Raw genomic sequence first — 27,830 nt, 5'->3', positions numbered from 1 at the left:
CGGCCTGGGCCCACGGCCAGGCCCCCAGAAACACCGGGCGAGGCTGCACAACAGACCCAGGGGCGGGGGTCCCGGGCCCGCAGCGCTGTCGGCCCCGTATGGGGGCGCCGTGTGGCTGCCGCTGGCACAGGGAGCTGCCAAGGGAACGACCAGCCTCCGCTGGCAAGCCTGGCACAGCCTGGGGGGACGGGGACACAGAGAAGGGGGCCTTCATCCTTGTCACACGCTGCCCGAGGTCGGGGCCTAGGGGAAGGGGGGATCCCATGGGTGGCCTTTGCGAGTTCCTGGGGATATTCAGATTCAAAGCGGGGTGCGAGGGATTGAGGACGGGCTGGCCAGGAAGTGCCGGGCCACTAAGCGTGGACAGATTTTGCAACAGACTTGTCTGTGAAAGGGAACCAGTTGACTTTCTTTCAGATTGACATCTGAAGATGTTTGTAGGCGAATAACCAGAAAGCAGTGGAAAGGGAGAGCTGAAGACTGGTGAGGACGCAGAGCGCATTGGGCAAAGATGGAGAAGTGAAGGAAGGACTAGAGACACCTTTTCAGAGGAGCTAGAGAGGAAGGAATGGTTCTGAGAATTAGAAATGTTGAGGCTTTCGTGTTGCATTTCTGGGTCTTCTTTGAAAGCAAGCTGACTTCCATGAGATGGACCACAGATAGAACTCTACCTCTGGGGCCCAGTGGAATCCAGACATGAGTGCTGTTGCTACTGCTACTACTATGGGCACCGCCACCAGGCAGCTAGGCGTGTCGGTGCCTGGAGTCAAGAACTGAGTTCAGATGTGGCCTCAGACCTACAATACACAGTTAGTTTATATGATGGTGACTTGGCTAGTAGGTATGGGAGGCCAGGTTTGAAAACAGACCTTGATGCCAGCCCCAGCCCTCTATTATCTGGGATAGAGCTAAAAATACCAAGGGGCATGTTTGGCTTCCTAGGTAGTAGACCTGCAAAAGGGAAAAGGTCACCTCCTTCCAGATCATTCTTCTTGATTGAATATTTTCAAAGGGAGGATATTTATTGGGAATATTGTAAGAAGAGACTCCTGTTCAAGTACCATTGGTTCTAGTTCCTGCTAGTTTCAGAGATGTGACCTACTACTTTAAAAATTTTAATTAGTGGGAAAATGGTTACTGGCCTTCCCTTTTAAGATTTAAAAAAATAATTTTCCCAATTTCATCTAAAAACACTTTTAAAAATTAGTTTAAAATTTTGAGTTTTGTATTCTTTTCTTCTCCCATTTTCTCTTTGAGTAGTCAGGCAATTTGATATAGGTTACTCACTTCACTCAGCATCAGATCATGTAAGTCTTTCCAAGCTTCTCTAAAGTCTGGCCTATCATGATTTCTTAGAGAACAGTTGTAATCTATAATATTCATACACCACGACTTGTTCAGCCATTCCCCAGTTGAAGGGCATCTCTTCAATTTCCAGTTCTTTGCAACTGCAGAAAAGCTGCTATAAATATTTTTGTACATGTCGGTCTTTTCCTATTCTTTTTTATGATGTCTTTGGGATATAAGCCTAGTGTTGCTATTGCACAGTTTCATTGTCCCTTGGGCCCAGTTTCAAATGTGCTCCAGATTGGTTGGGTCAGTTGAGAACTCCAGCAACAATATCCTATTTTTTCTTCAACATTGGTCATTTTCCTTTTTTGATATCATACCCAATCTGATAGATGTGAGTTAGTAACTCAGAGTTGTTTTAATTTGCATTTCTCTAATCTTTAATGATTTGGAGCAGTTTTCTTGTATGACAATAGATAGCTTTAATTTGTTCATCTGAAAACTGCTAATTCATATCCTTTAATCACTTATCAGTTGGAGAATGATTTGTAATCTTATAAATTTGATTTTAGTTCTTTATATTTTTATAAATGAATCATCAGAAACATTAGATGTGAAAATTGTTTCTCATCTTTCTGCATTCCTTTTCATCTTGGTGGCTGCATTGATTTTATTTATACAAAACCTTTTTAATTTAATATAGTTGAAATCATTCATTTTGCAATTCATAATGTTCCCTTTTTCTTCTTTGATCATAAACTTCACCCCTTTCCATAGATCCAACAGAGAATATTTCTTGATCTCTTTGTTTTTTGTGGTTGTTGTTTTATTTTTTCAAAGCAGTTAAGGGACTTCAGATCACATAACTAAGTATTAAGTGTCTGAGGCCAGACTTAAACTCAGGTTTTCCTGACTCCAGGACCAGTGCTCCATCCATTGCTTCACCTAGCTGCCCTATTTCTTGTTCTCTTAATTGGTTTGTGATATCACTCTCTTAAGTCTAAATTCTGTATTTATTTTGACTTGATTTTGGTGTAGAGTGTGAGTCTGTGCCCAATTTTTGCCATACTAGTTTCCAGTTTTCCTAGTAGTTTTTGTCAGATAGTGACTTCTTATCCCAGAGGCTGATGTCTTTGAGTTTATCAAACAGATTACTGTAGTCATTTACTACTTTTTTTTTCTTTAGGTTTTTGCTAGGCAATGGAGTTAAGTGGCTTGCCCAAGGCCACATGGCTAGGTCGTTATTAAGTGTCTGAGACCGGATTTGAACCCAGGTACTCCTGACTCCAGGGCCGGTGCTCTATCCACTACACCACCTAGCTAGCCACCTAGCTGCTCCTCCATTTACTACTTTTTTAAATACCTACTCTTCTAATCCAGTCTACTGATCCATTTCTGCATTTCTTAGCCAGTACTTTCTTACAATGCAAAACTTAACCAGTTTGGATGACTGCTGCTTTATAATTTAATTTTAGATCTGGTACAACTAGACCATCTTGCTTTGTATAATTTTTTTTTTGTTAGATTTTTGTAAGGCAGATGGGGTTAAGGGGCTTGTCCAAGGCCACACAATTATTAAGTGTCTGAGGCTGGATTTAAACTCAGGTACTCCTGACTCCAGGGCCAGTGCTCTATCTACTGCACCACCTAGCTGCCCCTTGTATAATTTTTTTTTAATCAATTCCCTTGTTATTCTTGACCTTTTTTGCTCCAGATGAATTTTGTTACAATTTTTCTAGCTCTGTAAAAGTTTTTTGGTAGTTTGATTGGACACTGAATAAGTAATTTGATTTGGGTAGAATTGTAATTTTTATTTTATTAGCTTGGTCTAACTATGAGCAATTGACATTTTTTCAGTTGTTTAAATCTGACTTTATTTGTATGAAAAATATTTTGGAATTGTGTGTGTGTATATGTATATATATATATATATATATATATACATATATATACATACATATATGATTTCTGAATTGGACTTGGGAAACATAGATTTCCAAGTTTTCATTTGTCTACAGTTACTTTAAATGGAATTTTTCTTTCTCTTGTTCTTGTGCTTTATTGATCTTTTATAAAAATACTGATGATTTATGTGGGTTCATTTTATATCCTGCCACTTTGCTAAAGTTAATTGTTTCAAGTAGTTTTGTAGTTTTTTTTTAGTGTTCTCTAATTATATCATCATATGGTCTGCAAAGAGTGAAAGTTTGCCTTTCCTCCTTTCCTATTCTTATTTTTTCAATTTTTTTTGCTCTTATTGCTAAAACTAACATTTCTGATACAGTATTGAATAGTAGTGGTGATAATGGGCATCCTTGTTTCACTCCTGATTGTATTGGAAATGCTGCTAGTTTATTCCCATTACATTTAATACTTATTGATAGTTTTAGACTTTGCTTATCATTTTAAGGAAAACTCCATTTATTCCTATGGTGTCTAGTGTTTTTTAAATTAGAGGTTTTATTTATTTTGAATTTTACAATTTCCCCCCCCAATCTTACTTCCCCCCACCCCCTCCCATGTTTTTAATAGGAATAGATGTTATATTTTGTCAAAAGCTTTTTCAGTATCTATAATCATAAGCCTTTTGTTAATATTTTTATTTTTATGATCAGTTATGTTGATTATTTTCCTTATATTGAACAATCCCTGCTGACCTGGTATAAGTCCTACTGGATCATGGTGTATTATCCAGGTTGTAACTTGTAATTTCTTTTTCTCTTTTGACTCTTCCTGGTTTAGGTATCAGCACCATACTAATGTTGTAAAAGGAATCTGGCAGAATTTCTTCTTTGATTTTTTAAAAATAGTGTTTATGGGGGCGGCTAGGTGGTGCAGTAGATAAAGCACTGGCCCTGGAGTCAGGAGTACCTGGGTTCAAATCTGGTCTCAGACACTTAATAATTACCTAGCCTAGTGGCCTTGGGCAAGCCACTTAACCCCATTTGCCTTGCAAAAAAACCTAAAAAAAATAGTGTTTATAGAATTGGAATTAATTGTTCCTTAAGTGTTTGGGAGAATTTTCTTGGAAATCTATTTGGCCTGGGGATTTTTTCTTAGGGAATTTATTTTTATTTTATTTTTTTTTTGGTTGATTTATTTAGGTGAAGCAGTGGGATTAAGTGATTTCTCTAAGGTAACATAGCTAGTAAGTATCAAGTGAATGAGGCTTGATTTGAATTCAGGTCCTCCTGACTCCAGGGCTGGTGCTCTATCTACTGTGCCACCTAGCTGCCCCTATTTCCTTTTTTTTTTTTTTTTTTTTTAGGTTTTTGCAAGGCAATTGGGGTTAAATGGCTTGCCCAAGGCCACACAGCTAGGTAATTATTAAGTGTCTGAGGCCAGATTTGAACTCAGGTACTCCTGCCTCCCCCCTTTTTAAAAGATAATCATCCCTCATATTCAAATCTTACCCATGTTCTCTATGTATGCTCCTTCTAACTGCCCTAATAAAGAGACTGTTTTTAAGAATTACAAGTATCATTTTTTGATATAGGAATATGAACAGTTTAATCTTATTGAAGTTCTTATGATTTCTCTTACCTATTCATCTTTTAATGATTCTCTTGAGTCTTGTAATTGAAAGTCAGATTTTCTATTCTGCTCTGGTATTTTCATCAGAAATGCTTGAAAATCCTGTTTCCTTTATTTTCTATTTTTCTCACTAAAGATTATGCTCACTTTTGCTGGGTTAGTGATTTTTGGTAATCTTTTGTCCTCAGGAGCATCATATTCTAAGCCCTCCATTCCTTTAATTTAGAAAAAGCTAAATCTTGTGTTATCTTGGCTGTGATGCCTCAATATTTTGGTATTCTTCTCCTCATTGGAGTTTTGTACCTCTTTTATAATTTGACCTATTCTTTTTTTTTAAGGTATTATTTTCTTCATTTTTTTGTGCTTCTGTTACCAAACTATTGACTCTTTTTTTTGATTTCTTGCATCATTCTCATTTCTCTTCCCAGTTTTTTCTCTACTACTCTTAACTTGATGTTTAAAGTCCATTTTGAGTTCTTCCTGGCCTGAGACAAATTCATATTTTCATATTTTTCTTTGAGATTTTTTTTAGCAGTTTTGACTTTGTTGTTTTCTTTTGAGTTTGTGTTTTGATCTTTCCTATCATTATACTAATTTCTATAGTCAGGATTTTTTTTCTGCTGTGTGCTCATTTTTCCAGGTTATTTCTTGACTTTATGCTTAAAATGGTTTCTAGAATGTCAGGGACCACTGTGCCAAGCTTTAGGGGTTTTGCAATTAGGGGTATTTTCTGAGATAATTCTGGGAATCTGTAGGTCTTCAGTATTTCTAAGGTGGTTGTGATCTAAGAAGAAATAAGTTTACTCTTTTCCTGGCTTGTATTCTAGTCTGAGTGAACCCAAACGCTCTTTTCCAGCCTGAAACACCTCTACCAGTGACCCAGCTCCTCTGCAGTGGCAATCTGTGGTGGGTTCGTGCTCTCCCTGGCTCTGGGACTGAGACCCAGGTATGGACAGGGCAACAGAGTCCTGTCTCTGGGCCACCTAAGGGGGTCCCTGAAATTTCCTTCTAAGTGGTTGTGTTGTACTGAGAGGTCTCACCCCCAAGGCCTATGCTGGTTTGCTGGCTTGTGGTGGACTGTGACCCTTATTCCAGATCTTTGAAGTTGTTTTGAACTGGAAAATTATTTCACCCCATTCTTTTGTGGGTTTTGCTGACATTATTTTTGTTTTTGAAATATTAAAGGTTTTTGAAATTGTTTGGGAGAAAACTCAGGTGAGTATCTGTCTTTCCTCTCCCATCTTGATTCTACTTCCCCTGCTGGCCATTGGATGTATTTTTTTTTTTTTTTTTTTGATTTGCTGGGGTTGTGGTAGGGTAAAGGGTAGTTTACAAAAGTTTGAAGAAAGGAATTACAGAGGTAGGTAATCCTGGTCCCCCATGCCAACTTTAGAGACTGGTCTGCCAGTTAATTCCTGATGGGCTGGATGTTAGATCAGTTCAAGGTTTATTTCTGATGGATTTCATTTAGAAAGATTTGGGGGGGGGGGTCTAGAAACATTTCAGTCCTTCCAGATGACATTGTTGTAGGGGTAGAAGCCCAGAGCTTCCAGCATGCTGTGTTCTGAAATGACATCGACATCTGGCCTCCTCCACTTTCTACTTGAGCCTCGTGGTCCCAGTCACTTTTTCTGGAGATTGAGAAATGAGCCCTGGTAGCCTGGGTGATGCAACAGGATGCAAATCTTGTGGAGATTTTATACTCTGTTCTTGGAAAGGTGCTCCTGGGCACTGCCGCTTCTGGGTGAAGTTGCCTTCTTTCCCTATAACCCTAGGTTTCAGTCTCTTTTTTTAAAGACTAAGAAGCCAAGCCTGGATGAGTCTCCTTCCAGACTGAGCTTTTGCTCCAGTTTCTTTGTTTCTCCCTTGGCTTCCATATTATTGGTGCTGGGAGAAGCTGGCCCTGTTGCGTCTACTCTTCCTCCTTGACCAGCTCCTGTCTCTCTTCACGTGCCATCTTAACACCTCTCCTCAACTACTGCACCTGGGGAGCACTTTACTAGAAGTCTAGGCTAGGGTAAGAGCAGTTTTTTAGTACATTCCAGGACATTCTCCCTAACAGGAAATAGCAGGAGAGCAATTTGATAGGACTCACCAGGAAGGGCTCCCAAGAATGTGATTGAATCTTTGAAACCCTGGATGGGTGCCTGGCTGGCTGTGCCCTTCAGAATCCCCTCAAACTGTCCTTTACTATTTCTTCCTCATTCAGTAATCGAAACCTTTGTTTTTGTTTGTATTTTTGATGAGCACAAGAAAGCAAGAAAACTGGTCTTATGATAGTTTGGCTTTCTCTTTTCCTCAATTTTATTTGTAACTTCCCAAAGAATGGCAGGCAACTCCATAGTTAAACCCACCCCAAAGTGACCAATGGGGTATAAAAACCAGAGAGGATGTTCAGAAGGGTGCCCCATGGAAGGTGCAGCACCTAGGATTGGATGGTGACTCTGCTTGTTATTTTCTTGGCAACCCTTGGGGTCATGTACTAGCCATTGACTGATCAGACAAAAGAACCTGCGGAATCAGCAGTAAAGACTTTTTTCTCCCTTCCCATGAACAAAACTAAAGATACACAAAGGCTATTTGGATGACTTTAGCTTTTAGTTTCTTTCAGAATTGAGTGCAGAATATTAAATGTCTCCCAGTAAACAGAAAGTGGCAGAGCTCTTCCCTTTGGAGCCCAGGGCACTTTGGGATGGGAGCCAGTGCTTTCCAGTGTGCTCTCCTGCAGTGCTCCTTGGGAACTTGAGTGACTCCGTAGACAGCAGTCGGAGAGCATGGTGGTGTGAGCTAGTAAATCTCAGTCTCCTTGGTGCTGTGCCTATTCACACAGGGTGCGGTCTGGCCTGGGTCATTGCTTTGGGGCTCAGGTGGTTGCACTGGATGATCTCAGAGACCTTCTGTTCTGGAACGACTCAGGTATCTGGGAGAGAAAGAGACTGAGGCATGACTCCCTTACAAGACGCAACTCAGTGGGGCTGCAAATTGAGGACTAGACTTGGAATCACAAAGCCTTAGGTTGAAGTCTTGCTTCAGATACTCACTGACTGGATTCCTGTGTCTCTGCTTCCTCATCTAAAACAAGGATAATGACAGGATCTGTTTTCTAGGATCATAGTTAAGATAATGAAATAGCATAAACGTGTAAAGCATTTCACAAACCTTAAAGCACTGTGTAAGTGGTATTATTATTATTATTTATTAGATAGGATTGGAACTTGGAAAGTTAGAAGGGGGCACAGATAACATATCCATTGGACTCTTTTTGTAGTGCTAGATGTTTTGACTTTTGGCAAATTATTGGAATTCTGTGTTTGTTGAAAGTGAGAACTTGTGTGCTCTTTTTTTTTTTTTTTTTTTTTTTTTTTTTTTTTTACTAGACCCTAAGGATTCAGAGGCAAAGGTGAATCTTGCTCTCAGGGAGTTTACAATAACCTGGCAGAGATGTTTACATACAAAGGAGATAGAAGGTGATTCTGGGAAACCTCCCTCAGAGGGTGACATTTTGAATCTTGAAAGGAAGGAAGGATCTAAGAGTGAGTTCCAGGCATAGGATCCAGATGGTGCCAAGGCATCAAGGTGGGATGTGGAGTGCTGTGGGAGAAGTCCAGTTTGATTGGACCATGTTGAATAAGACTGGAAAGGCAGATTCAGGAGGCACAATGGGTAGAAAGTTGGACCTGGAGTTAGGAAGAGTTGAATTCAGATCTATCTGTAGACATTTCCTAGCTGTGTGACCTTGGACAAGTCTCTTAATCTCTGTTTGTCTCAGTTTCCTCAATTATAAATTGGATCTCTTAAGAGCATCTGTCTCCCAGGGCTGTTGTGAGGATCACAGGAGATCAAATTCTCCAAAGCATTGAGTGTTGAGTCTGACCCATAATAGATGCGATGGAGATGGAGAGGGAGATCTGTTCCCCTTTTCACTGTACCCTCCTTCCTTTCCACCACAAATTGTGAAGGACTTTAAATAACAGAAGTTTTTACTTTTGATCTAGAGCTATTCTGTGGCCACTGAAGTGGATTGAGTTCGATAGGACCATGGTCTGACCAATGCTTTAGGAAAATGATACTTGTTTGGATGATGAACTGTGGTAAGCCTTGGTGAAGGGAGACTATTAAGAAACTGGTAAAATAATTTTCCAAAGAAGATACTGATAACTCATGAACCTTCTCATTTATAAGAGCAGTTAGAAGGAGCAAATATGGACAAGGCACAGGAGGGAGCTGACTATAATGGGATAATATAGTAATAATAAGATGGAGTCAATGGATGATAAAGGAAAGTACTGGAAGGAAGAGGAAGGAGGAAGAAGGGGCTAAGATATTTCACATAAGAGTCAAGAGGAAGCTTTAACAGTGGAGTGGAAATGGAGAAGTTGAGGGGGAATGAGAGAGCCTTCAAGCTCATTAGAAATGGCTCAGAGAGGAAATAACATACATACTTAATAGGGCGAGAAAATCTATCTTACCCTAGAGAAAAATGAGAGGAAAGGGTTGGGATAAGGGAGAATGGGGGGAAGGAAGGGGGAGGGAGTAGGTGGTAGAAGAGAGGGAAGATTGTGGGAGAGGGTACGCAGACACAACACACTTTTGGACAGGGACAGGATGAAAGGAGAGAGAAAATGGAATAGAGGAGAGTGGGGAGCAATAGAGTGGAGGGAAATACAGCTAGTAATAGCAACTGTGGAAAAATATTGAAACAACTTCTCTGGTGGCTGTAATGGGGAAGGCAACTCATCCCAGAGAGTCATTGGCATCTGAACACAGACTGAAATATACTTTTTTTCTCTCTTACTATTCTTGAGGTTTCTCACCTTTTTTTGGGGGGGGAGGCGATTTATGATTATTCTCATAATAAGATTATTGTAATAATATAAAATAAATAAACATTTTTTAAAAATCATGATTTTCCAAGAGGAGAGGAGATCCTGAATTAGAGTGGAAGTATTATAGAGATAGAAATGACAGCATTTGGCAGCTGATTTGGATGTGTGAGGCTAGTGAGAACAAAGAGGGAGGAGTTCAGATATTCTGGACAGAAATTGAGTACAGAAGGAGATGGAAGATTTTCTTTTGTTTTCTTTTTTTGAAATTTTATTTAAGGCAATGGGGTTAAGTAACTTGTCCAAGGTCACACAGCTTGGCAATTATTAAATGTCTGAGGCTGGATTTGAATTCAGGTTCTCCAGACTCCAGGGCTGGTGCTCTATCCACTGCATCACCTAACTGCCCCACAAAGCCTATTTTCCTTAGAAAGGAGGAATGGTTCTTCTTAAACTCTTGTGTGAATGGTCACTGGAGATGCTTTGCCCGAAAACATTTGTGGGCACAAAGTTTTCCATAGGACTGATTTCTCCATAAAAGAACCTGGAATTCAAATTGAAAATAAAACTATCTTTAAGGCCCCTCACTTTAATGAAATTTATAGAAAGTTAATCTTCAGATAGAAGATTGGTAAGTTTTATTTGATCATGTTCTGCTTGGACAGTGTCTAAAAGATGCCCCTTTTTGATGTCATTGATACTCAGATTGACCCATTGGTCCAGTTACAGTCAGAAAAGTATATGCTGCTTAGAACTACAACTAGTCAGAAATGATAAAACCATATCATTCAGAAAGAGAAAGGTGTTTGTATTCCTATAATTGCAGAAGAATAGGATTTAGGATCATAAAATCATATATCTGTCAATCAACAAGAATTTTATTAATCACTTAGCTGTGTTCCAGAAGGGAGGGAAAGAGTTTTCTATCTTAAAGGACCCTCACGTCTTAATGGGGCAGAGGGTAACAAGTCAACAACTTCATCACCAATATCATCTATTGTTATTATATAATAATGGGAAATATATATATGGGAAATATATAATATATGGGAAATAATCACTGGGAAGACAGTAGCAGTGGAGTGTGCACCCTTGTAATAGGTGGGATTTAAGAAGAGGGATAGTGTGATAGGTACGGAGGACTGCCAGTGAAAAGCATGAGTTGAGAAATGGTGTTACAAATTTGAAGACTAGCAGGAAGACCAGTTTTGGTAGATAGAAGAGTGTGTGGAAGGTAATTAAGTTTAAGAAGACTGGAAGGGTAGAAAGGAGCCTGGTTGGGAAGAGCTGTCAGAGCCCAATAGAAGATTACATATTTGATCTGGGAGTAATAAAGAGTCACCAGAGTTTATTGGGAAGGAGAGTGGCCTGGTCAGGAAGGGACCTCGGGGACCATCTGGTCCAACCCCCTCATTTGAAGGTTGAAGAAACAGACTCAGGTTGACATCATTACTATCGATCCAGCCAGTCTAGACTTGGCTTTGTTCTAAAACATTGGCTAGTGCTCCATTTCCTTCTCATTCTTCACACATGTTGACCTTTAACATTCTCAAATGAGGAAGAACTCTGCCTCTCAAAGCAGTCCATACCACTTTTTGTTAGGAAATTTATCAGATTAAACTGAAATGCTCTTAGTTCTTCTCTCTGGGACTAAGTACAAGTTTTATTCTAATGCTGCTTCCTTTTGGTCTTTTTCTCTACACACGCTTTCCTCCAGTACTTGAACATAGTTTTTCTTCTTTAGTTTTCTCCATGCTAATTATTCCAGTTCTTTCAAATTTCATGTGGCATGAATTCATTGTCCTTCACCAATTTGATTGCAGACTTCTGGATAATTTGATGTTGTTCATTTGTTTTGGTCTTATCCAACTCTGTGACCCCATTTGGGATTTTCTTAGCAAAGATACTGGAGTGGTTTGCCATTTCCTTTTCCAGTTCATTTTAGAGATGAGAAACTGAGGCAAACAGGGTGAGGTGACTTGCCCAGGGTCACACAGCTTGTAGGCTGTCTCAGTCTGGATTTGAACTAAGACCAGGTATATGACTATGCTTTGTGCCACCTAACTGCCCTAGTGAAGGTAGTGGTGGTAAATAGATCTGCCATCTCTAGTGTCTTGAGTCTCGTCCTAATGTGTGGGTCCTTTCCTTTATCTGTATGCCTTCTGTGCTTCTTCCTTCATATCCTTCCTACTGTTAGAAGACAGTAAACACCTGTCCCTGAGCTCCTGCCCAACTTGGCATGAATTCAGCATGGGTCTCCTTGTGGTCCGTTTCCTCTTGGAGCCCTTGGTTTTTGCTCTTTTTTTTGCTAAGTTTCCAAAAGCTGCTTTCTTCTGGCTTCATTTTGGCCAGATGTCAGGACAACTCACTTTCAGACAGTGTGATGCAGGGGAAAGAGCTCTGAATTTGGGTCAGAGGAGCAGAGTGCAACTCTGCCTCTTCCTTGCCTGTGTGATCTTTCTTTGCTCCTCTTCAGTAAATACAGGATTACAATTACATGATGTCTTTAGAACCTAGATTGTGAACCCAGGTTGAAGAAAACCCTTCCTCTTCTCCCCCTTCTATCCTATGTAGATTCAGCAAGACCAGGAACATCATTAATTAAGTTAAATATATTTCATTTTAACTTGCTTTTTACCTATTTGCCTTTATTACAGATTAGGCATCCTCAGTCTATCATCAAGCATTTATTAAACACTTATTCATGTTCCAGAATGTCAGGATCTCTGGGGATCCTGTCCTTTCTCATAGTAGCCATCCCTCAACTGTGGGTTTCCTCCACATCTGAGAAGTATTCTATTTATACCTAGCTTTAAGTCATTGATAAAAATATTAGGGCTGGGGGGTGGGGGGAGGGAAGTAAGTTTGGGGGGAAAATTGTAAAACTGAAATAAAATCTTTAAAAAAAAATATTAGGGCCAAGCAGAAATCTATGAGGCATTCTCTTGATGCCCATTTTTCAAATTGACATTAAACTGTTTTAATGATTGATTGGTCATGCAACTAAATCTGTGGTATTGTACTCTCCTATTACGTACTTTTTCACAAAAGTAGCATCTGTCAAAAATAGAAGTGAGCTTTTAGTCTGGCCTGGCCTATTATAAATGAATCTCTACTGACTTTTTATGGTTATCATTTCCTAATCATCTCTTTGATAAAACATTCTAGAATTTTGCCAAGTCTAGCTCACTGGCCCATATTTTTTAGATTTCATCCTCTTCCTCTTTTTAAAAACTGAGGTAAACATTTGCCCTTTGGTTTAGTGGTTTCTCTCCGCTGCTCCCAAATCCTCTAGATCACTAATCTAGTGACTTAACCAATGACATGTAACACAAATTCATTAGTTGCAGTTAGATATTTGTCTCTTAATTTGTCTCTAATCTTTGGTTCACCTCCCCTTTATTCTTTCTGTCTTTTCCATTACATAAAAACATTCTTCTTTAGTGTAGAAGACAAGAAACAAAATAAACACTGACTATTGTCTTCACTGTCTTCTATTATCTGTGTCTAATCTATCCTGAAGGGTCACTTTCTTTCTTCTTTCAGTCTTTTTCCCTTCCAGAATATATTAAAAACAATATTTATTGTACCTTTCTTCACCAGCATCTACTCATTCTAAGGTTTAGTGCTCTTGACACCGCGCCATAGGGAAAAACTTTTTTTATCTACTAGGGCCATACTTCTCTATAAGACATGTTGAAGATCACCTGGTGCTTGAAATTGTGATTGAAACCTGCAGCTTACTCCTCCAAGAGAGAATTAGGTTTGCCATAGGTGCGTAAAATCAATCCTACGGGATATTGAAAAGAAAACTTCCATAAATATTCTACTTTAATTTTCTTAACATTTTGGGTTGCAAATTCTCTCCCACTAACCACTTTCCCCAGCCAATGAGAAGACAAGCAATAAGATACCTATTATACATGTGAAATCCTGCAAAATATTTCTATATTAGCCACATTGAATAAAAAAAGCAAGAGGGTGGCTAGGTTGCACAGTGGATAGAGCACCGACCCTGGAGTCAGGAGTACCTGAGTTTGAAATCCAGCCTCAGACACTTAATAATTACCTAGCTGTGTGGCCTTGGGCAAGCCACTTAGCCCCATTTGCCTTGCAAAATCCTTTAAAAAAAAAAAAAGTAAGAACAATAAAATGAAAAAGATATGTTTCCCTTTAGTACATCAGTTCTCTCTCTGGAGGTGGGACTTTGTGACTTCATTTAATCTTGGTGCTATTGTTGGTAGGGTGGAGATTACTTTTTGCTTTCTGACTAGCTTTTGTTCCCTCCAAGGTTAGGCTTGGTGGATGGAAGTAGTAAGGTTCTAACAATTCCATTCAATTTTTTTTGAGATTTATGACCATAAATAATGAGTTTGCTAATAAATTATCACTCATAACTCTGGGGAACTCTAGGTTATCTGTCCTGTAAGTAGTAAAGATTTATTTGTCAATACCCCTTGGTTAAGAGACTCATGAATTGCTATGTAATATTATTTTTGGAACTGTTTTTTATTTTTCAAATATACGGAGTTTTCAGTATTTATTTTTTTGATAAGCTTTAAGTTCCACCTTTCTCTCCTTTCCTCCTCTCCCTGTCCCCCTCTGTGACAAGCAAGTAATCTAATATAGATTATAATATATAATCATGTTTTAACATTTCTCCTTTCACAGCATGACTAAAACTAAAGGTAAAGAAAACCCGAGTTTACCATATATTATTACATGTAAGTGATAATGAGTTGAGCAGCTTTTTTCTTAAGTCACTTATTGAGAGAACTGTCTTTGTTCTGTGAGGCTTCAGATCAGAATTTTAATGATTTGCTTAGTTTCTTTGTAAAATTATTGATGACGTATAGATTTGAAGACTTGGACATTGATGAACTAACTGAACCACATTGAATTTTAGATTCATTATACTCTGTATAACATATCAAATTTGGTCACATTTAGTTTAAAGAATGGAAACTTGGGTGCTGCTAGGTGGCGCAGTGGATAAAGCACCCAGCCCTGGAGTCAGGAGTACCTGGGTTCAAATCCAGTCTCAGACACTTAATAATTACCTAGCTGTGTGGCCTTGGGCAAGCCACTTAACCCCATTTGCCTTGCCAAAAAAACCTATTAAAAAAATGGAAACTCTTTGAAGGAAGAGGCTGCTTTGGTTTTGCCTTTTTGTCTCCAGTACCTACTTAGTGCCAGGCCCCTAGAAAGCACTTTAATACATGTTGAATTGAATTGAACTTGAATTATGGGATAGAAGAATAAATGTGAAAAGTTAACTGTTGAGTTGAAGCAGTTAGGAAACATTTAAGTTAACAATTGCAAATTTTGAACTTGAAGCTTTTGTTTTTACCTTTCAATTGTGAAAAATTACCAAATTTAAAGAAGTTATTTGCTGCTAAATAAAAGGCACATATCACTTTTATTATGGTTTTTGCAGGAGTCAATACCTCTATTGTTACTAAGTAGTCCAGCTGAATGAATGGTTATGTCCCGTAATAATTTGCTTCAGTTCTGGTGTGGTCATGATGAAAAATGCTATCCACATCCAAAGAAAGTACTTACGCAGTTTGAACACGAATCAGAGCAGAATATTTTCACTTTCTTTATGGTTTTCATCTTTTTTTTTCTCCTTTTGGTTTATTTCTGCTTTTACAATGTGACTTCTATAGAAATGTTTTTCATGATTGCACATATATAACATATCACTTTGCTTACTGTCTCAGGGAGGGGGGTGATGAGGGAATAAAAAGATTTGGAAGTCAAAATATATACATATGTACAGACATATAAAGAAGTGTCCACAGAATTAAGAACAGTAAAGAGCAGAAGGATATTCAAGAAGAAAACAAAGGGAAGTTGTAATTTTGGTACTGTCATATAATATTAGTTGGCTAGTGTTTATTAATCTACTACTAAGGGCTATTAAATGGGAAATATGAGTTCACAAGTTAATTTTCAGTCTTTTTTTTTCTTCTTTGAATATTGAAGTGACGTTTTTTCTGTTAAGTTCATAATAAAAAGATAAAATTAAAGGAGTATCATTTGCATGGATTTTTGAATGTTCAAGCAACCAAATTGTTCTCTGCACACATTAGAAAAATTACCAAATGATTCTGGTCTTGATAATTATACTAGAAGGTCTTCCTTAAGTTTTGATCTACTAGATAGCATCATAGATAGACAAAGGAGATAGCTTTAAGTTTCTGCATTAGGGAATTGGATGCAAAAGATATATGAAGATAGACTCAACGGGACTTGATAATTAAATATGGGGGGATAAGGATGGGAAGTATTAGCAATGACCCCAGTGTTGCCAACATGGGTGACTGATCAGTGATATCTTACTGAGGGTTCTCTCAATACTCAATACTCCCACAACTCTTTTTTTTTTTTGAGTTGTATTTCAGAATTATTTATAATGCTTTTTCTTCCTTCGACCCTTAGTTTGGTCAGTTTCAAATCATCCTTGGGAATTCTTTACCAAAATTGCCAAGGAGATGGAGAAAAAGGGAGAATCTTTCCACATAAGGAATGCCATTGATCCAAGTGCATGCAAATCTTAGAATCTGTTTTGTAAAGACCTGAAGGATTGGTTACTTTTCTCCTAGAACTCTCCTGTTACGAATTCCTCAGTTCAGGCAACAAAATCCTTGATCTTTCTCTATGAGGGAAAAAAGATTTAGAATAGCAACTTTAGAAGATTCTTTAAAACCTCCAATAATTTTGTTTTATAGGTGATAAAATTGAAGTACAGAAGGGAAATGACTTGCCCTTGTTCACATAGGCAGTAACTGTCAGTGATAGGATCCATGGCTAAGTCAATGGGTAATAGAACCTGTGCCTAAAATATCTTATGTTGAAATGATGGACAAAGTTGAATCAAATGAAATTTAACAGGAACAAAAGAGTTCCCCCCTTGGGTTCTAAACATCTATTTCACAGATAGGAAAAATAACATTTTTGTAAAGTGAGTCAGCAGTGGTATAAATTGGTAACTCATTGGTGTCGGGGTATGTTAGGGTGTCAGAAGTTGAGTCCTTTGAATTTTGGCATCTGGTGGCATAGTGGATAGAGTACCAGCCCTGGAGTCAGGAGGACTTAAGTACTAATACAATCTCACAGACTTTCTAACTGTATGATCTTTGGACAGATCACTTAACTCTGATCACCTCACATTCTGGGCCCAGATGCCAGATGCCTCTGGAGGAGAAAGTGGAGGCTGGTGACTTACAACAGCTCCCCCTCACTCAAATCCAATCCAAGGACAAACATCATCAAAAAGATAACATCCTAGGATGTATTAAGAAAGTGTTCATAGCAAATTAGACAGTTTTGTTATCCTCTACCTTGATCCAACCACATTGAGGCTACTATATTTAGTTCTGGGTTCAATAGTTTATGAAATACAGAAACACATGAACATGTCTAAAAGATAACCAGGATTAGGAGAGTGTAGGAAAATATGCTTAGGATCTTTTGAAGAAGATTAGTGTTGATCCTCAAAAGAGAGGAAACTTTTTTGGGCTGGGGATAGGTGGGGAATGAATGGTGCACAGTAGTTCTCTTCATGATTTGTATGGGTCAGCGTTGTTTGGCTAATCAAGGTTCCAGAACTCTGAATAACCTTTAGATTAGAAAGGATAAAACAAAAATGATCAATGGAGAATTGAAACCCAATATAATAAGAAAACAGTAACTTCTCTGCCCTTGATGTATTTTAAGTTACTTGGTCCAGTTGACATAAATTCTATAATACTTAGGGAACTAGCAAATAATACTGTTGAACTACTGTCTGTGATCCTTGAAAGATCTTAGAAGATGGGATGATAGTGTAGGTCAGGAGAAGGACCAAAGTCTCAATTAAGAAAAAAAAAGTTTAGGTGAGAAGCAGGAGGGATTGATGGAGTTTTACAAGCCCTATGCCAGTATGGGCAGGATCCAAAAAGATTGTTGACCCAAATCCATTAAAAAGGCAATCAGAGGCAGGATCCTGAAAACTTGATTTCAAATTCTGATTTAGATGCTAACTAATTGTTGAACCCCCCCCCCCCAGGCAAATCATTTGGCCACCATCTATTTCGATTTCTCCCTCTGTAAAAATGGGGGTATTAATAATACTTGCCAATCATAGTTGTGAAGATCAGCTAAGATAATATTGATAAAAATGCTTTAAAACCTTTCAATGCTATGTAAATGCTAGGTGCTATTAGTGATGTTATAGGTCATCTAGCATCTATTTACTAGATGAATTAGAGATGCAAGAAATGTGAGGGAGAGCGGGGCAGGCAAATTTTTCATTAGTTCCTAGTAGAATGTTTTTTATTGAGATGAAGAGGATCAGATCCCATTCCATTTATAGCAATCTCTTTTTATGAATATTTCTCCTTATTCTCATTCTTTTTCTTTAGTTGATTCCCCAGGAACCTTTGCCAGATTTCCTCACTGTTGGATTGATTTGTTTCAACCTTTTTTTTCCCAATCTTCTCCCTATATTATATAGTGTCAAAGCCACAAACTCTTTCTGGGCATTAGCTTTCATTTCTTTATTCTGTTCAGATGACAGCAGTTCATACTACATATTGTAAAGCCCTTTTCATCACTCTAGTGCATAGATTTATATTGTAGGTTTTTTGAGGGGGATTTGCAAAACCTTGGGGTTAAGTGACTTGCCCAAGATCACACAGCTAAGTATTAAGTATCTGAGGCTGGATTTGAATTAAGGTCCTCCTGATGCCAGGACTGGTGGTCTGTCTACTGCACCACCTAGCTGCCCCTATTCTAGGTTTTAAAAATAAGCTATTCCTTAATTTGTATCACTATTAAATAAAATAATTCAGACACATTGCCTTTATCTGTCATATGCCTACTTCCCTAGTCCAGAGAGACATGTAACAGTGGTTCATTCCAGACAACTGGCAAGATCCTTTCAGAAATGTTCTGATGTTCAATAAAACTCTTCCTTGTATGTGGAGGTGATGCAGAATGTCAGCCTTGTTGTTCTTTCATTGTTGTTTTACCCCTTAGTGATGACAATTTAATGGACGTTGGAAACCTGGAATCTTCATCATGGCTGAAAAGTGACTGTCAGTCAAGCTTTGTAATTATTTTTTTTCAATCACCAAAACTCCCCCCTCCCTTTCTTTCTTCCCCCCTTCCTCTCAATTGAGAATGAAAGAAAAACAAATTTCTTATTACAGACATAATATAGTTAAGTAAAACAAATTTCTGCATTGGATATGTCTAAAAGAAAAATAGACATCAGGATCATAGCTACATATATGTGGTATTGTGTGTCTTTCTACTTCTCTCATCAGGAGGTGGGCAGCATGTTTCATCTGATGAGAGTTCCTAAGTCTTTCAAAGCTGTTGTTTCTAACTACATTCTTGTCATTGTGCAAACTGTTGTGCTTTTGTTCCATATGCACCATTTCAGAAAAGTTGCCCAGGTTTCTCTAAAATCACTCCCTCTTTTTTTCCCCACAGTACAGTAATATTCTGTCACATCCAGATACTGTAAGCCACTCAGTCATTCTCTTTTGTCTGAGATTCCTGCTCAGATTATTCTCCAACTTTCAGACTGAGCTAGAAGCTAGAACTAAAACCCTGCTCTGCCAGGAGGTGGGGGGTGAGGTGAGGTCTAAGCCACTCTGCTCCTTCTTGCATGGAGACTTGCTCCTTGTCCAGTGGACAGCATAGGACCCAAGACTGCTCCCTAGCCAACAATGCCACACCTGTCCATCCTGATCTGTGGCCCAGGTTGGGTGGAGGTAGATGAAATTTCTAGATTGCACCTGTTCCCCATACCCGGGGGTTGGGCACAGTTAGGGCTGAAACCTTTTACCCTGGTCTTGAGCTGGATTGTTCCCAGTAGCCATGCTTTTGGCCAGACCTTGTCCTTCATATTCCCAGACCTCTCTGTGGATTTCCCTATGCTGAGCTGGGTTGGAAAAAATGACTCACTATGACTTCTTTTTTTGGGGGGTGGGTGGAATCTTCCCATCAGGATTTTGTCTGGTGCATTTTCTAGGTGTGTTTGTAGGTACAGTATTTAAATGTGACAGAATGTTATTGTACTGTTAAAAAAAAGGGGGTGGTTTTAGAGAAATCTGGGCAACTTCTCTGAACTGACGCAAAGGGAACAAGCACAGCAGTTTTTGCACAATGACAAGAATGTTGTAGAAACAACAGCTTTGAAAGACTTAAGAACTCTGATCCGATGAAACATGCTGCCCACCTCCTGATGAGAGAAGTATGTTTCTAGGTATGAGTTTGATGGGATGAAAGGGAAACTCATTGTACTTTCTGGTACTCTGCCCTGACCCTTTGTTCTATATCATTCTTAAATGTGGGTTTTTCAGTCATAGCAAAAATATTTCTGGCTGAGAATGGATTTATTCTATTATGTGCAGGTAGTATAGTTTGGTGAAAATATCTTTGGGATAAAAGACTAGAGAACTAATGTTATGTTACATAGCCTTGAATTTTAGAGTTGGTAGAAATTATTTTGCGTTCCAAATTGGATGCTTTTTATTAACACTGTAACTTTAGGCAGGTTGCCTACTCTGAATCTCCCTTTTGCAAAGTAACTAAACTACCATCTTCACACAGTCTTGAGTTTAAGTATAATTTATAAGCTGTATTGACTGTAATGATTTATATTTACAGCAACCCTGCAAGTGTAAGATTTTATTTTTTGTCTTAATACTATACTTTGAAGTTAGAGAGCTGTAACAGTTTGGGGGCTTTTGTTTATTTTGAATGAATATGGTAAAGGTGAAATATGTGTATAGTACAGGGAGCACAGAGGATGCTTAGATTTGTTTTTCTTTCTTTCAGTCAAGAAGGTCAGGCCAGAAACCCAAGTTATTTTAGGATAGTGACATCTTTTCTTTTTTTCAGATTGGCCGATCAGACTCCTACAGAAAGAAGCCTCCTCCAAAGCTGGGCTCCTATGGAAGAATCATCCCAGGAAAAACTCACAAGTGATGGTCCTTGTGACTCTAAATTGAGTGAAACCTGGGAATATGAAGCCAGGTTAGAGGAGGAGCAGAGTGATGAGGAGAACACCCAGCATGTAAAAATCATCCAAAGGAAAACTCCCAGTAAATTGAGAAGCCATGAATATAATAAATATAGTCGGCTTTTTGGCGTTGGACCAATTCTTTTTCCACAACAAAGAGTACCCATAGGAAAGAATCTTCCCAAATATGATGCACACAGAAAGAGCTTCAGACTCTATTCAGATCTAAGAAAATACAATAAAATTTCCTCAAAGAAGGTATTTTCTAAGTATAATGAAAGTGGGAAATCCTTCAGTTATCATTCAGATCTTATTGAATATCATAGACTACATACTGGAAAGAAACCTTATGAATGTGGGAAAGCCCCATTATGGAGAACACAGCTTATTCAGCAACAGAGAATTCATACTGTAGAGAAACCTTATGCATGTATTGAATGTGGGAAGGCTTTCTGCAAGAGGACACAACTTACACAACATTTCAGAATACATACAGGAGAAAAACCTTATGAATGTAGTGAATGTGGGAAGACTTTCCGACAGAGTGCACACCTTACTCGCCATCAGAGAATTCATACAGGAGAAAAACCTTATGCATGTAATCTATGTGGGAAGGCTTTCAACCATAGCTCTTCTCTTGCTTCCCATCAGCGAATTCATACTGGAGAGAAACCTTATGGATGTGATCAATGTGGAAAAGCTTTCAACCACAGTTCTTCTCTTGCTTCTCATCAGAGAATTCATACAGGAGAGAAACCTTACGAGTGTAACGAATGTGGTAAAGCTTTTCGCCAGAGCACAGAACTTACTAGACATCAAAAAATTCATACTGGAGAAAAGCATGAATGTACTGAATGTGGGAAGGCTTTCCACCAGAGTTCACACCTTACCCGCCATCTGAGAATCCATACTGGAGAAAAAACCTTATAAATGCAATGAATGTGGGAAGACCTTCAATTATAGTTCATCCCTTGCTTCTCATCATAGAACTCATACTGGAGAAAAACCCTATGGATGTATTGAATGTGGAAAGGCCTTTGGTAAAAGGACACAGCTTATTCAGCATTGGAGAATTCATACTGGAGAGAAACCTTATGATTGTAATGAATGTGGAAAGGCCTTCCGTCAGAGCTCACAGCTTACTCGACATCAGAAGATTCACACAGGAGAGAAACCTTTTGAATGTGATGAATGTGGGAGGGCCTTCCGTCAAAGATCACAGCTTACCTACCACCAGAGAATTCATACTGGAGAAAAACCTTATGAATGTAATGAATGTGGTAAGGCCTTCTGTCAAAGCACTGAACTTACTCAACATCATAGAATTCATACAAGTGAGAAACCTTTTGAATGTCATGAATGTGGTATGGCCTTTCGCCTAAGTACAGGACTTACTCGCCATCAGAAAATCCATACTGGAGAGAAACCTTATGAATGCACTGAATGTGGGAAGGCCTTTTGTCAGAGAGCAGAACTTACTGTACATCATAGAATTCATACAGGAGAGAAACCCTATGTGTGTAATGAATGTGGGATGGCCTTTAGACAGAGTTCACAGCTGACTCCACATCTCAGAATTCATACAGGAGAGAAACCCTATAAATGTAATGAATGTGGAAAGGCCTTCAATCGCAATTCATCCCTTGTTTCCCATCACAGAATTCATACTGGAGAGAAACCTTATGAGTGTAATAAATGTGGGAAGGCCTTCCGCCGGAGTACAGGACTTACTCGACATCAGAGACTTCATATTGCAGATAAATCTTATGAATGTAATGATTAAGAGGTTTTCCTCCAAAACAGATATCTTAACATCAGTTCAATAGTGAAAAGTCTTAAAAAAAAGTTTTTATCCCTTAAAAAAAAATTAATAGGACATTTTGACACAAGACCTTTCCCAACAAACATTCTCCAGAAATGTTTTTTGCTTTTGTTAACAGAAAGAATGAATGTTCTGTTTACCTTTGTTAATATGGTAGTAACAGTGACTGTTGTGTTTGATAAGAGTTTTGTTGCTTCATAATGCTGACTTTATTAATATTGTTGTCATCCTGTATTTTGTGTTTTGACTTGCATTCATTATTTTGCAATTCTTCCTATAAGCCTTTCCCCATGTTTCTCTGAATTTTTCTTATTCTTCATTCATTAAAGCACAGTAATATGAAATTACATTCATATAGCAAAATTTGTTCAGCTATTTCTTTAATTATGGAGCACATACATTGTTTCTAGATTTTTGTTATACATCATGATGTTGATACCTATTTGTTGTTACACAGTAGAATCTCAGAATCAGAGGGTATGAGCAATTAGGTAATTTTTCTTTCATAATTTCAATTGTCTATTTCCTGTTTGAAACATTTTACAGATTGATTAGAATTGAAATAATCTGTCCACCTTCCCAAAAACCTTTCCAATTACTTGCTTCCCATATTTTGGGATTGAGGTGATTCATCAGGGTTGTTTTCAGGTGAATTTTATTAAACTACATTTTCATTTGAAAACTTGTTCCTATCCTTTGACCGTTTGTCTATTTCACATTTAACTCTTAACCTCAGATTTGTATAATGTTTTTTGGATGCAATATTTTCTATCTAAGATGTTTAAAGAGAATATTTTTCTTCTAAAATGTATCTCTTGATTCTAGAAACATTAAGTTTATTTGTGCAAAAGTATGTGTTTTGTTTTTCATTTTATTTGACTGAAGTTGTCTATTTTGTGTTTTATAATCTACCCCATAACTGATTACAGATGTTTTCAATTATCCTTAGTTATAAGAGAAAATCTTCTCTTGGCTTTTACTTTTGTTTTGTTTTTTATGGTGTGACTTTTTATATTGTGAGTTGAGACATTTGGAATATAGTGTATTATACATGTTAAGATGGTTATGTAGACTTTTTAGTTTTTCCAGCAGCTCTTATTAAATAAAGAGTCCCAATTGCTGTAGTTTGTGTTCTTGAATTTATGAAGTACTAGACTGCTTCTGAGTAATTTCTTTTCTAGGCTTTGCTTGTCTGGTCTGTTCTATTGACAGTGCTTTTAAATTTTTTTTACCTAGTACCAGATAATTTTGATAATTGTTATTAATAGTTTGAGATCTGGTATTAACAAGTACCCTTTAAACTAGATTTTTTTTTATATTTCTGTATGAGCTTTGCTCCACTACTAACTGATGTTGATATGAGTTTACTTAGAGAATTTTAAAGAAGCAATAAAAAAAGTTGAAACACCTTCAGTAAATTAGGATATAAAATAAATTCACAAAATACTTTTCTGTATAATATTAAAAAAAATCACAGGAGAAAAAAAATTCCATTTAAAATAAGATATAACAGTTATATGAAAATTAATCTACCAATACACATAGAGGACTTGCATAAATGAAAACTTTACAGAAATAAGTCCTGAATAATTGGAAAAAATTTCAGTGTTAATGACTAGACTGTGCCTATAAACAAATTATATTTAGTTGTATATCAACATACATACCAAAGGAATATTTTGTAGATTTAGACAATATGAAATTAATTTCAAGGTATAAAACATCAAGAACATCTAGAGAAATTTTAACGAGATCTTTAATTTGTGAGTTTAAGAAAATTTGATGACAATAGCACTAAAATTAAACTGTGGCCATTGATTTTTCACATTATTATCCATAAGGAACTAACTGCACTGTGGACTGAAATGTGAACTATTCTGAGCTTTGTGGTCTATTTTCTAAAACCTGGATGCACATCTGAATTATGCATGGATCTTTTTGGAACCTGTATAATATAGTCTTATGGTAATGAACAGTTAGAGGATCCCTCTTTTAATTTAATAGTTTTGATCTATTTTGTCCTGATAACTACTTGTTTTATATTGTTGCATCGTATTACATTGTTTTACTCCTGTAATTTTTTGCCATTGCTGTTTGATTTAGAATATGTTATCATTGTGTGGTACATTATACTAATGCGATGGAAAGAATTCTTGACTTGGGACAGAGGACCTTGACGTTGAATTCCTGACCACCTGTGACCTTGGACAAGTCATTACCTCTTCAGGCCTCAAATTACTCTGTAAAATGAGGGCACTGTACTGTAATAAAATGTTCTCCAAGATTGCTTCCAGTTCTGAGTCTATGATCCAAAGAAGGAGAAGTGGAACTGGAAGTTTAGGAAGAGAAGAAGAGTCAGGAGCTTTGGAGATTTAATAAAAGTTCAGTAAATTGAAAGAAGACATCATCCACCCAGTACTGGATACTCTGCTATAGCTATTAGCCAGTAACACAACTAGCTAAAATTGTTGTAAAGATAAAGTAGTTTGTATGCATGATGTTTGATAGGTAGTTTGATATGGCTTCAATGCATGGAGATTGTGGCATAGCTGACATTTATAGCACTTTGGAAAGCACGCTACAGACGTTATCTCATTTGATCCTCACAACCCTGATTGGTTGTTATCTATTTTATGGATGAGAAAACCAAGGCCCAGGTAGGTTAAATGACTCACCTGGGATCATATATACTAGGAGGGTCTGAGGCAGAATTTGAACTTAGATCTTCTTAACTGCAGGTACAGCATTAGCCACTACACTGTGCTGCCTCTTAACTCATTGAAACAGGAAGTGCATCTTATGGTAATTTTGACCTTTGGGATTACTTATTCATGCTTGAAAATACTGATATTATGGATCAGCAATTCATCAACAAATGAAATCTATTAGCAGATTGCTTTACTAAAAATCTTAAAAGAGACAGTTGGAAATCACTGCTAACAGTTCTCAGTATTGTATCTAAATATTGACTCTGTCCCAGGTGGGTGGAAGAGAGCAGTAGGAAAGATTGAAGAACATTAACCTGGGGATAGTTGCAGCTAGGTTTTTCTGAAATTCCATTGTTTTCTTTCCCTCAAGAGACACAACTCCCAACCTAGTTGACTTTATTCTTATATTCCTTGGAAACTGTGGAAACCTCACATGAATTGCATGGATTAAAATTTGAAGAAATTAGGTTCATAAAATGCAAGATCAACCTAATTTCTAGACCAGAATTAAGCAGGATACAGCCCACTGTCAATAGGAGAATGTTGAGCTATTCTCCAATGATCTTTTGTGATAAGGTCTTTTGTAGAGGTGAAAAAATAAAAAGTGGGCCAAGCCAGACTGATGTTTGAAGAATACTTGGAAGGGTGTCTAACTTTGGGAATCCCACTGTGGCACTGAGGGGGAAATGTGAGGCAGGGAGTGGAGGATGGAAGTAGCATACCTGAAGTAGTGTACCTGAACCAACTTTGTGTTCTTAGCCTGCCAGTGAACCCAGTCTCTCAATACCAGGATTAATCATTAAAGACACAGTTGTGATAGCAACACCTTCTTAGATAATATGAACTTAATTTGTGGGTTTTCATCAGACTTGTTGGGCATAGTCTTTTTGTTTTTTGGTGGTTGTGGTTGTGGCTCCACAAACTCACCTATTCATGCCTCTTCAGTGACCTATTAAAATATATATATATATATATATATATATATATTCTATTTGAGAGACAACGTGTGTTATCAAGGAGTAGAGAGCAAAAAGGCTAGATGCTCTTGTAATTTACCTTCTATATGGTAGACATTCTGTTCAGACTTATGTTTTTATGCTTAAATTTGTTTCCCAGGAATCTGCTTAGTAAGCTCCTGGCTTTCCCTCTGATTGGGAAGGTGGGCCACTTGTCTTGAATTTCTGCCTCCTTTTTGCAGGTATTCAGTGCAGGCCTAGCTAGAAGGAATATTAACTTGAAACTAATTAAACTCAGGGTTTGTTGTACTCCTTTACCCTGTGAGAAATACTAATCTCAATTCTTGTCTAATCCCTTTACTTCTTTTGGGGAGAGGGTCTCTGAGTCATTCCTTGTTTAGTAATTAGCTGTCTAGTTGGTTTTATCATTGGGGGGTCATTGTGCCTCAATAAGTGGGGATCTGAAGTCTGGGCTTGCATATCTGTTTGGACTATTGGTCCAAATCCACCTGCAGTGACCCACACTCTGCTGATGGGACTGCTGATGGACAACCTGTTCCTGTTTATGCCTTTAATAAACCTTACTTTGTTCCACGACAGTGTCTCTTGTATCTCTTTAATTTGAGCCAGATCACTAATCATCTTGTCCCATCAGGCTCACATAATCTGTAAACATTTCTGATACTGAATGTGGATGCTGAGGCAAGTCACTGGGTTTACTTAGCCTGTTGGAGGCTCAGTTTCCTGGTGTTTGAAACAGAGATCATGACTACAGGGTTTGTTGGGCATTGCAAAGCACTCTTATCCAAAGATACTCCCAAAATGGCTACAAGTATTTGCCATGCAGTGGCACCTAGTTGGCACGGTGGATAAAGCATTGGACTCATCAGGACACACATCTTTATGAATTTAAATGCAGCCTCAGAGACTAGCTATATGACCCTGGGTAAGTCACTTCATCCCATTTGCCTCAGTTTCCTTCTCTGTAAAATGTGCTGGAGAAGGAAATGGCAAACTACTCCAATACCTTTACCAAGAAAACCCCAATGGGGTCATGAAAAATTGGATGGAAAATGGAAAAATGACATAAAACTGATTGAAAAATAAATTGCCTACCTACTCAGGCCCTTACCTGACTGCTCAATTGATAGTAGTAATCACTTTAGAGATTCTCCTCTACTCATTTGTCCTCTCCATCCCTACCACTTTGATATTAACTACTAATTTTTGACTTAATGGGTCCTGGAGGTCCTTTGGACCAACTTTTACAGTTTTCCCCTCTACATATGTTCCATAAGCCATACTAATTGGCTTTATTATTGTCTCCTAAACCAGTGCTGTAATTCTACTGTGTCTGCTTTTGTTTATGGTGCTTCTTCCTGAATAGCTTCTCACTGAAACTCAAAGCTTAACAAAACAAACCCAACCTTTATATTTGAAACTTTCAAAACATGAAGGCATTCACATATGTGAATGGAACTTAATTATTGATTACTGTTTGTGAACAGATTCTTGGCATTCTTGAATTTTGCATTTTGACTTAGATGACATCTTTTGCAATCCAAGAACTGACTTCTTTGGATTTTAGGTTCTTTATCTGTAAAATGGAGAAAATTAAGGTCTGCAGGATATTCTAGAGGTCAAATGAGATGTTTGCAAATCTAAAAATACCATAAA

At 37.9% G+C, this 27,830-nt stretch overlaps 1 protein-coding gene across 1 annotated transcript; it reads left to right on the top strand.

Moving 5' to 3' along the window:
• Positions 1 to 26,747, top strand: LOC141497108 (uncharacterized). Its single transcript, XM_074199707.1, is given in 3 exon segments — positions 1 to 235; positions 20,547 to 21,585; positions 21,587 to 26,747. Coding segments are annotated over 3 exon segments (2,040 nt in total). The 5' UTR covers positions 1 to 98; the 3' UTR covers positions 22,451 to 26,747.
• The last annotated feature ends 1,083 nt before the right edge of the window (positions 26,748 to 27,830 follow it).

This window comes from Macrotis lagotis, chromosome X (genome assembly GCF_037893015.1).
Source record: "Macrotis lagotis isolate mMagLag1 chromosome X, bilby.v1.9.chrom.fasta, whole genome shotgun sequence".
Classification (NCBI taxonomy): Eukaryota; Metazoa; Chordata; class Mammalia; order Peramelemorphia; family Peramelidae; genus Macrotis; species Macrotis lagotis.
The sequence above is the reverse complement of the archived record's forward strand: the minus strand, read 5'-3'. Positions and strand labels throughout refer to the sequence as shown.